The sequence below is a fragment of the Lissotriton helveticus genome, chromosome 2_1, assembly GCF_964261635.1.
Source record: "Lissotriton helveticus chromosome 2_1, aLisHel1.1, whole genome shotgun sequence".
Taxonomy (NCBI): Eukaryota; Metazoa; Chordata; class Amphibia; order Caudata; family Salamandridae; genus Lissotriton; species Lissotriton helveticus.
In genome coordinates, this window is record NC_136059.1 from 2,012,378,212 (window position 1) to 2,012,390,232 (window position 12,021).

General features: G+C 44.5%; 1 protein-coding gene across 1 annotated transcript in view; it reads right to left on the bottom strand.

Moving 5' to 3' along the window:
* The window catches only part of ASIC5 (acid sensing ion channel subunit family member 5), a 733,553-nt gene that overhangs the window by 471,605 nt on the left and 249,927 nt on the right, over positions 1-12,021 (bottom strand). The window contains exon 4 of the mRNA XM_078677664.1: positions 5,448-5,570. Within this exon, the coding sequence (XP_078533790.1) occupies positions 5,448-5,570 (123 nt within the window). The remainder of the gene's footprint in view (positions 1-5,447; positions 5,571-12,021) is intronic.

A 12,021-nucleotide genomic window follows, 5' to 3' on the forward strand; every position in this document is an offset into this window, starting at 1 on the left:
CGGGTGCCATGTGGCAGGCATACATGCCCTAAGGGCAGGTCTGCCTGTCATATGGCATAGGTGTGCATGCACACATGTGCATGCACACCGGAATCGGTATTTTACCATCAAATTGAATTTGATGGTAAAATACCGATTCGGTAAGGCTTGTGGGACTCAGAAGAGTCCCACCTACATATCAAATTTACCGATTCTGTAAAAATATGCCCCCTACATCTCAAATTCCATTTACCGGTCGGTAACGGCCGAATTCGGCTGTTACCGACCGGTAAAAGCCTACCTACATCTGGCCCTGTTTCTTCCAGCCTTTCTCCCAGTACTGGCACCGTTTCAGCAGCTAGAGCCAATGCAGGCACTCTTGTACCATGGTGGTGCAGCAGCATGGTGCCTGTGTTGTAGATAGGATTGTTGCAGGAAGGGGTACCTTCCTGCACAGAAACAATCCCAAAAAGCATTTTTTCTCTTTCTATATGGGCTGCATCCTAGAAAGAGGAAATAACAAGAAGAAATAGAGAAACTTCTCCTCTGTACGCATCACCACGGTAGCATAAGGATTTGGCACTTCCCCAGGTTTACATGATCTTGTAAATCTTGGGCAGTCTCAAAATCTTTGGGTGTTGTCGGAGCATCTAAAGGTACTTTTTTGCTGTTTTTAAAATCATCCTTGCCTACATTCACACAATTATTAGTATGTTCGCTGGTACTGTTATGTGATGAATTGCCTTAGTTAGTAATTGCCTAATGCCACCAGGTTTTAAGAAAGCAGGCCGCTATCTCTGCTCTTAGGTTGTTCACCTTACAGTGGACAAGAACACTCTTCTATAGCTACATATATAAAACAGCCCCTTTCATGAGGCAGGGGCCCTTACCGGATTAATTTTAAAATAGGAATATTGGGGATTTAGATCACAGCAGAATGGAGCTGCAGGCTTCTTACCACCTGAGTTGGTGGAATATCTGCTGGAATACAATTAACCTACCTGGAGCCAAGATACTAAAGTGCCAGAATATCATTTAGACAGGTAAGCAACGCGTATGACTGTTTTTAGGTTTATATGGGTGAGTTGATTTAAGCAGTGCTGTCTCTTGCCCTGCTCACCTCTGTTACCTGAAAAAAGTTCCTGGTCTACTAATGCAAAGTGTTTGTTCAAGTCCAACATTGGGAGCATTTTGAATTGCCGGACGTGGCGATGGATATGAGTTGGGTCATCACTGGGATGGAATTCCGATGGAGAACTCTAGTCCCACAAATGTGAATATCTGGGCATAAGCATAGGAGGAGATTGAACTGGACAAATTACAGAAGGCCCAGAGCCAGTGAGAGACAAAAGGAGAGATGAGTTGCCAGGGGATGGAAGGAGTTGAATGTTTCGTTACAGAGAAATGAGGAAAGTTCTGTGGAGAAGCCCCTAGGGAATGCTGGAATTTATTGTGGAGTGAGAGATAATTCTGGAAGAAGGTTGATCAACAAACCTGCAGAATAATGTATCTCTTTGTTTAGTAAGTCTAAGAGGCCTCAAAGCTGCTGAATGATTACACGGAAATAGCTTGCAGAGTCATGTAATGAAACAATTAAAAGAGAATCTTCGTAATACAAAAATCTAAGGACAAATACGAAATGTGCTTAATTACATGAACAGAGCCCAATAGTGTATTAAAGATGCCCTGATGAGCAAGGGAGAAGTAGTCGTTAAAGAATTTGGATCACAATTGGAAGACACTCCCCAAGGAGTCAAGAAATGGAGATCCATAGAAAACAAATATTTTGTGCTCTAATAAAGGTAATGGGTCCTGGTTAAAACATTCAACTCTGCCAGACATGGGGAGCTGGTGAGTCCTTCCCGAGCCACTGAAAGACCATACTGGGCACTTTGTTTAACCACAGCCTATCAAATGGAGCCTAGGCCCAGAGAAATGCACCATGGGTTTGCGGGATCCCAGAGCTTGCAACCCTGCCAGAGCTGGGAAATCCACTCTGGGCCTGTGAAACCTCGTCATGGTCACTTTGTGATAGCATGGGTTGGCAAATAGAGTCCAGGATAGGGGGAAGTTCCTCGAGCTGCTAGAGGTCTCGATAAACCCACCTGTAGCAACTGGTTCTGTGCACCCTGTCCCTGTTAACCTGGAGGAAAGTTACTAAAGTTTCTCAATCTGTGTACCATGTTTGAATATCTGAAAAAATCTACTCAAGATGCCGAAGGCCTTGCTGGTTAAAAGACTCAAAGGAGCCTAGAGGGTCTTCCGAACGACCTCAAACTCTCTTCGTACCATGCATTCGAAGGGGAAATGGGTGCAAAGTTCACCTTGCATATGGTAGACAGATTGGACATGGAGCGACACCGTAGGTGAACGATTGGGGTTTGGATGGTTTACAATAGGAGATTTTGCCGCTGAGATGCTGGCAGGACCTTGCCAGTCTTCTGGAAGGCTGCAATGGGATCAAGGCCACCCTGGACAAGGAGAGTCAGTCCAGGGCCCCTGCCCCAGGCCAGCATGTAGTGCCTGCCAGAGCAATGACCAGAGCCCTGATGAGAGATTTTCATCCCATCGGTGGAGGACAAGTCTCCCTGAGCCTACGTAGCCCTTTTCTAGGCACTCTGGGACTTGGCAGGACATTGTGGGCTGGTGAATGGATTAAAAACCTATGGGACCTGGAGCTTGAAAAAGCTATAACTAGGGAACGGTATTCTCCATCTGAGCAGGGGAAGCCTTACTGGGCCAGCAAAATTGTATCTTGAGTAAGTTTGGACCCCAACCACTGGTTCATGATGGTCATGAGCATGCTGCAGCTCCGACTGGGGCCTGTTGAGCATTTAACCCTGCAGGGGCTAGGAAGCATTCCCAAGGCTACCAAATCCCTATCCATCAGATGGAAGGCTCTGTTTGGTAAGTGGAGGTGCCTGGAAATTCTCATGGAGCCTAATGTCAAACTTGTTACACCCTCTTCACTGGGTGAATGATATGGTTGGTGCAACAATTACTCTCTCGGTCAACAATTACTATCTGGGTGAAGGTGACTAGGCTTTCCTGCAATCTGGATCCCCAAGGTGACTGAGAGTAGATTCTAAGTGGAAGCATCAGCTCTTACAGTCCTTTAGCTTCAAGAAAATTTCATTTCAGCCCTCATCGGGTCTTCCAGGGTAGCCTGGAATTCGAGTTCCGCCCAAGAATAATGTTCTGTTCATATGTCAAAAGTAATGTTGTTGTGACAAATGTTGCAGATCTCTAGGCATGATAGTATAGCCCTTGCACCTGCCAAAACCCAAAACGTTTTGTCAAATCTTTAGACAGACCTTGTTCTTGTGTTCATAGATAGAACATGATAGGGGTCCAACTGCTCACTAAGCCATCAAGAAAGTCTTTATCTGGATTAGTAATAATTGTTTCCGATCAAGAGGTCGCCAAAGCAGAGACCAGATGTACTGTGTTTAATTCTCTATCTTAAAGTAAGATATTTGTGTGATTAAGGCCACAGCGATTTTCATGGTAGAGCAATTAGTGATAGAACATAGTTTTGTCAGTTATCTAATTTGATCATTGGCTATAATTTGTTGTCTGACCTCCTGTTAGGTTTCATGTACACAATTCTTAAAATCATTACTATCGACAAAGTATTCTACAGAGGCCAGAAAGCAGAAACGATCATGTCCTGCATGTTCCTCACCACCAGCATGTTTATCACTGTGCTCAATCAGAACAAAACATTCACCTCATCTTTACATTGTGGGTAAGGCCTATAGGCATAATACGGCGTGTCACTCACTCGAGTCCATGGCAGAGTACAAATAAACAAACTTAAAATGGTTGGCTCTGCTAAATCAAATTGTGGAGTCCCCCATGGCTCCTCAATGTCCACATTTAAGCAAACTGAGATCATATTCTTCAGTCGCCTGTAGTTCTCTATTGTGAGGCACCTTCTTTTATTCTCTGTGGCATGTGTCAGACAAGCATTTCACATTTATAGTATAGGTGGAATTCCCCATGACTCCTCATCATATGCAATACAGCAATTGAAACCATATTCTCCAGTCTTTCATGACTATGGAGTGAACCAGAACTTTATTTTACACTACACTGCCTATGTGCATGATATGCATTATAGTGCCTTCGGATCTCTTCACAAGAGTGTCATACTTTATTTTATAGAGGGAAAGCGTTGGTTATAGAGACCTTTAACTGTCTCTGGGCAGACTTATTGCTACTTAGAGGGGGCTTTGTGTCATCCATTTGCTCATGACTTGATCTTCTTGTTGTTCATCTCTGCTGTGTGCGCCACTTGATTTGATGGCTTTTCTCCCTATGTATGCACTGCCTAGGAGCATTACTCTCTCACAGTTTTCGGATTGGATGAGTTGTATCCTTGCACTGCGTTCTTGAGGGGACTCTTTTATGTCTAGTCTACAATCAGCTTTTAGCTGGAGGTTGTTGAAACCCTATTGTGCACAATTCTAGTACTTACAGTGGACTTTGGGCCAGTTCATTGCTTACCATTGACTATTCTTCTTGTCAATCTCATTTGCTTGCACAGTATTCAATAGCTTTCATTTCTATTTGTGTGTGTGTCCCTCTCCTGAGCATAGCTTCTTTATCATCCTGTTCACTGGATGACTTGCATCCTTCTACAGCTGCACATCAGCAAACTACTTTTTTGTTTGCTTCCATTACTAAATGAGAGCTTATGTGTTTGCTTGCTTTCTTCCCCATGTGCTGATTCCCCCTCACATTCTGCATCCTGAACTCTGCCTGTTGCCTACTCCCCTCAAGTATGACCGATGTTTACCCCACCTCCATGCCCACCCTCCATTTTTTGTTTTGATTTTTAAGTTTCATTAAATAACTTCTCCACCCAACTCCTACACTACTGACCAGCTGTTCCTGACGCTCACTATTCACTTTACTCTGCACCAATCTGTCAGCCGCTCCACCATTGTGTCAGTGGTGCATTTTTCATGGTAGTTACTTTCCACAAAGAAATTCAGTGGTACATTAATTTACTGCTTCAAGATGTTTGTCTGCCTCTCAGAACTGTATATTAGAAGGATAAAATGGCCGCTGTGTCATAAAATATGTATGTGTGGTGAAGCACATGTATGCATCTCATGCTGGAGCCGCCATAGCATCATGATGCATATATGAACATGTATGATGACGAATGTATGCATATCCATCCTTTTGCTTTTTTTTTTTTAAAAAAAAGCTTGGCAAAACCGAAAGGTCGGATTAGGTCATTAAAAGGCGAGACCTATTAGCTTTGCCAACGCTTCTTTTCATCGTAAATTCAAATGATTTAAAACCCTAATAACCTATTCACAACACGATGCCAACAATACCGATGTTTCTAGTTGCTTATTTCCTGCAGCATAAAAAATATATTCCTCTTAAAGTTTTTTCACACCTCAAATACCAAACATTATAATTACAAATGTTTATTAGCGTATAATACATACCTGTTTAATATCAAACAGCAAGCTCAGGCCTCTTCCAGACAAACTCACTTTTTTTTTTGCTGGCGCACCATCATGATTAAAAGTGAAACAATTCCCATATTCAGTGAACACATGTTTAAATTCCTTAATGGGTAGAGGCAAAAAACACAAAATAGTCAGAGGATAAACTAGTAGAATATAATCATATTACATGAAATTTATGAAAGTGCTATTAAACTTAATTGAACATTTCTATATAGTTTTAAGTTCTCAGTTTTTGACTTTGAATCAATCAATCAATCAAACAGCATTTGTAAAGTGCAACACTATCACCCCTAGGGGTATCTGTGTGCTGTGTCTAAGTGGAAGAGACAGGTCTTGAGTCTCTTTCTGAAGTATGCCAGCAAGGGGGATGTACGGAGCTGGCCGGGTAGGTCGTTCAGGTCTTGACAGTGCTGTAGGAGAAGGAGCGGACACCACTGCGACAGATGCAGGGGGTGTGGGCAAGGGTAATAGAAAAGAAGTGCAGGTATCTAGAGGGTGGAAGTTCTATCAGTGGTTGATGTAGGCAGGTCCTAGGTCGTGGAGGGATTTTTAGGCATGTGTGAGGATCTTGAACTGGCTTGTCTTCTGGATGGGGAGCCAGTGGAGGTCTCTCAGGTGAGAAGCAATGTGGATTCACTTGGGGAGGTCCAGGATGAGTCTGGCTGTGGTATTCTGTATGGTCTGGAGTCTTCTGAGGAGATGGATGGAGATGCTGGCGTAGAGTGCGGTGCAATAGTCGAGGCGACTGGTGACAAGTCTTTCTGCTGTTGGTTGAGATCCATCTGAAGATTCTGCGGAGCATGTGAAGTGTGTGGAAGCAAAAGGAGGCAACTACGTTGACTTGTCTTTTCATTGTCAGTTGGCTGTTGAGGATGATGCCACGGTTGTGTGCATGGTCCGTTGGTGTGGAAGTAGGTCTTAGTTCTTCAGGGTACCAGCTGTGGTCCCTTGTGGATGTGTTCTTCCCAAAGATCAGTACTTCAGTTTTGTCAGTGTTGAAGATACGTTGGTCATGGTGCTGCAGAAGTTGGTGTTGGTGCTGGCGAGGTCCTCAGTGAGCGAGAGGATCAGTTGAGTGTCGTCTGCGTTGGGGATTATGGTGAGTCCATGGGATCTAACGACGTCTGCGAGGGGGGTCATGTAGATGTTGAAAATTGTGGGGCCGAGGGATGATACTTCTGGTACACCGCATATGATGTCTTTGGGTGTGGAGGTGAAGGGAGGCAGTCGGATGCTCTGTGTGTGTCCTGTAAGAAAGGAGGTGATCCATTTGAGGGTGTCTCGCTGTATGCCTATGTTGTAGAGTCTGTTGATGAGGGTGGTGTGGGAGACGGTGTCAAACATTGCAGAGAGGTCAAGGAGAAACAGGGCCACAGTTTCTCCACGGTCAAGGAGTGTTCTGATGTCATCTGTGGCGGCAATCAGTGTGGTCTCAGTGCCGTGGTTGGCAAGGAATACTGATTGTGAGGTGACTAGTAGGTGCTTTCTTCCAGGAATTTAGTGAGCACCTGGTTGATGGCTTTCTTGAGCACTTTAGCCCAGTAGGGGAGCAGGGAGATGGGAGGATAAATCTTTGAGATCGCTGGGGTCGGCGGAGGCTTTCTTTAGGAAGGGTCTGGCGTCTGCATGTTTCCAGCTGTCCAGGAAGGTTGCTGTGGAGATGGAGTGTTGAACATGCTCGTAATTTGCATGCTGATTGGGATCATTGTGAGGTTGTAGTGGTGGTGTGGGCTGGGGTTGGTGGGCGACCCAGAGTAGATGGAAGACATGAAGGCTGAAGTGGTCAGAGCAGTGAGCGGAGAGCAGATGGTGATGGAGCAGGGTTTTCGCAAAAAGAAACCTGCTTGGATTAACACCCTGGTAATACATAATAACAGTGTGCAGTGTAAACTAACATACAAAGAAGCATGAAATATAGGGGAAACTGCTTTGTGCATGCGTGCACTAATGTAAAATAATGCATGAAAGATCCAAGCCGCATTTACATTGCACTTCGAAAAAAACAAGAAATAATGCATGAATAGGCCACATTTCACATCTTGCATGTTGCTTTTAAAAATAATAAATAATGCCGCTTTTGCTTAAAGTTTGCTAGGAAAAACACTAACATGCGATAGTGCAAAGGAGAGTGGTAAACCGTGAAAAGTGCATTTTTACGTAATTAATGAATGCTTATGTTTCATTTGCCATAGTGAGCCGAATGGGCCTGTATTTCCCTAAAGTTAACCTGATAGATGGGGGCTGAAGAGTGCATGAATATTCCGACAAAAAGACAGAAATGCTGAGCACTGTAGAAGGAGAACAAAAGTCCAAAATTGTTCAGCTCCAAGAACATTGTTTGTCTTCCAAAAGGATGAGACTGACCGTGGGACCTAAGACTTCTTCCGCGGACATAGCTGAGGGACATATGAGAACAATAATGAAATAGTTACATGTATTAAATGTATGAATGAGTCAAAGTTTATTTTATGAGAAGGGAAGTAGAACAATAGGCTATAGTAATCCTGAATGAACTCATGATGGTGTGACAGATCACCTCCCGGCCCATCCAATGAAAAGTCAAATTTAATGAATTGTTTCAACTAATGTGGGTTGGACATGAGGTTTTAGGGTATAACTGGGGTGCCTTTGGGGGTGTGGTTTAGCGAGATGTCATCATCAGGGAGAGAGCTGAGCGTGAGGAGGCAGCAGGAGAGAGGGGTGATGCGTCGCTGTCCGTTGCTTTGCAGAGAGGCCTAGATATTCCTGTCTCTGTCCTGTTCCTGGGTTCTGAAGTCTCTGTTCCCTGACTCTGTTTCAGGGGACCCCTACTACCTCCTTGGCCAGGGGGGCGGTATTTCACTGATCTTTGGGTTAGTATATTCCTTCTATCTTGTACTTTGCATAATCATCTGAAAATGTATTTTCGTCTCCGAAACATATGTATATTGTTTCACATTATTTGCTGAACTTATGTCTCTTCATCCATCCACTCCTTCATGTACATATCTTATATTTGATGACGAGTATGACACTGCTTGCATTTTGCTGATGTTTTTCTCTCCCTCTTGTGAGTTTCATTGCTTGCATTTGTAACTGTATGCAATGAGGATTTATTATTCAAATTTTATTTGATATCAACTTTATTAATCTTATCGAGAGTCTGTGATTATTTAGCTATCTAGGTAAGTTACATAGATAGTACTATTATTACCAGCAACTACTCAACCAATTGGTCCATCTACAAGAGGAAAGAGAATTGATATACAGGTTTAGTTATGTATTTAGAAATGTTAAACATGAACAACTATAGGAACGCCATGAAGGAATACCACCAGCGCATAAGAGTCACCAAGAAGACCTTCATCAAGAACAAAATCCACTCCAGCACAAGTAACACAAAAGAACTCTTCAATGTCATTCAGCAGTTCACCAAACCCCCCCCCCCAGTGAAGCCAGGGAGTCCCTCCATCCCAGGACCTCTGCAACAAGCTTAGCTCCTACTTCCACATAAAAATCAAGGCCCTCTACGACAACTTCAGCGAACCGACTACTCGCACCACCACCAACGACAACAGGCCGATCATCACCTCCTGGGAACCGGCCGCCACTGAAAACACCACCAAGGCCATGAAGAACACCCACTCAGGAGCTCCCACGGACCCCTGCCCACCGTACATCTACCACAGAGCCACGCCACCATATCTCCCGAACTAGAGCGGACCATCAACACTTCCCTCAAATCCAGCATCTTCCCCGATGACTGGAAACAGGCAGAAGTCAAGCCCCTCCTCAAGAAACCCTCGGCCGACCCAAAGGACCTGAAAAATTATCGGGCCATCTCTCTCCTTCCCTTCACAGCTAAAGTCACCGAGAGATTTGTCAACGCCCTGCAGACTACCTTTATAGAGGAGAACGCCATCCTTGACTCCTCCCACTCTGGATTTCGCAGCAACTACAGCACCGAGACCTCCCTCCTCGCCAACACCCATGATATCTCCATGCTCCTCATACAGGGCCATACCACAGGCCTCATCCTACTAGATCTCTCAGCATCTTTCAACACCATCTCACACTGCACCCTCGCAGCCATACTCCACGATGCCGGAATAGGGGGAACCTCCCTCGACTGGATCCTCTCCTTTCTTTCTGGCAGAACCCAAAGGATCAGACTCCCCCCTTCCTCTCCTAACCAACAGAGATCAACTGTTGAGTATCCCAAGGATCGTCACTCAGCCCAACTCTTTTCAACATATACATGGCCCCCCTCGCCACTATCGCCAGACAGCATGGACTCAGCATATTACCCTATGCCGACACCCAGCTCATACTCTCCCTCACAAAGAACCCCAAAGACAGCAGACTCAGCTCCTAAGAAGGAATGAAAGACGTTGCAACCTGAATGAACAACAGCTGCCTGAAGCTGAACTCGGAGAAGACTGAGGTCCTCGTCCTAGGATCCACCCCATGGCGTGGGACAGATCCTGTAGGCCTCCTGCTCTCAGAAACCCTCCCACACCAACAGACCACACCCAGAACCTCAGTCTCATCCTAAACTCCTCCCTGCTTCAACTTCCTCCGCATCCTCCATAAGACCTTCAAGTGGATCCCCCACAAATGCAGAAAGACCGTCACCCACGCACTCGTAACAAGCAGACTGGAGTACGGCAATGCCCTCCACGCCAAAATCAACAAAACCCTGCTACAAAAGCTCCAAACCATCCAGACCACCGCAGCCAAACTCGTCCTTGGAACCACACGGCACGAGCACATGACCTAGCACCTATGAGACCTCCACTGGCTCCCCATCAAGAAGAGAGTAACCTTGAAGCTACTCACCCACACCTATAAATCCCTCCACAACATCGGGCCCAAATACCTCAATGAAAGAGTCTCCTTCTACGTACCCAAAAGGACCCTTTGCTCCACCGACCTCGCCCTACCAGAAACTCTCCGCATACGCAGAACCTGAGCAGGCGGAAGAGCCTTCTCCTATGCTGCAGCAAAGACCTGGAATGAGCTCACAGTCAACATCAGACGCTCCCCCACTCTGAACAACTTCAGAAAGAGTTCAAGACCTGGCTCTTTGACTGACCTGAAGCCGCACTCTCCCCAGCGCCTTGCGACCCTCACCGGTGAGTAGCGTGCTTTATAAGCCCCTGAGTGGTTGATTGAACATCATTAAAACTTGATCCCCAGCGCATTGGGGATTAGGGTGAATGTGTATGGGCTTTTTGTATGTGGTGTTATCGAGTATTGATCCCTACTTAGGTGTTGCGCTGGTTCAGTTTTCTGGTAGCAGAGGACGGTTTAATTTTTGATTAGTTTGGTAATAATTATTGATTATTGATTCTATGTTCCTAACATGAAAAGTTATTGTCGTGGTCTATGTTGTCTAGAAGTACAGGTACGGATTTACCTGAGGAATCCTGTGAGTGGTATTTTAGCCTGAAGTAGGCAAAAGAAGAGTGTGGATAAAGTTATCACACTGGAGAAGTACTTTGTCGGTTGTTATAATACCGAAGCTTTGTATGGTTGTAGGTGCTATATTCAGGGACAACTTTGCATGTAAGCAGAGTGTCTGAAATATTGAAGGGTCCACTTCCACTTTGGCCTTATCCCCAGAGGAGTACTAGGTCCTCCTGGAGCATGATTGAAAGGTAAAATAGCGCTGGTCGTTATTCTTACTTGAAGTAAAAGAATGTTCTTTAAAAAAGTGAACACAATGTCTTTATTTAGTGGAGCAGACAAGGTAGCATTGCTTTATTTTGTTACTAACAGAAATTTTTAATAAGAAAACTTAGAAAAATATTGTCGTATTATTTTGTAAAGGGAGGTTCAGTAGCAGGAGTAATACTGACATCACATAAAGGCACAGTGGCATTGGTCAGGCAGCGGGCATGTACTGAGCTTTGATTGGTTGGTTAGTGTGAACTGGGCTAGTATTGGTCGAGATAGCAGATACGTAGAGAGCCATGATTGGATGGTTGATGTGAATTGCGCTGGTATAGGACGAGAACTGACAAATAGAATAAGTGGAATTACGGAAAGGTTTCCTTGTTTGTTTGCTGAGATACATTAGCGTAGAGTCAAGAAATGAAGTTTCTTAAGAAAATAAAGAACTTCTTTAACAAAGATAAACCATTGTGACTAGAGAGGGAATTCCTATTCCACCTCCAAGAACACCTGCTTCTTTTATGATCTTGGTGTGAGGATACCATATGTGTACTTGGTTAGAGAAGTGGGTGGAATATACAAAGGCTGATTGTGTTATAGCATTCACACAGTATGGTTTGTTTAATGTAAGAATATTGCAGAATTTGAGAGAGCGTATGAATTCAGTAGAGCCGAATCTCAGACCTACACAGTATGAAGCATGAGGAATGGAAAGTTGAGGCATTCGAAAGAGAGAAACCTAGAGGTAACAGAAGATACAGAAATATGATGTTTGGATATCCTTTTGAGAGGAGGGAAGATAAGCTGAAAAGATGGAGGAGAGCGGTGATAACGGAATGTTTCTAGCCAGTCTCTTAGTTGCAGAAGACCAGACAGGAGGCAAATGTAAGGAGAA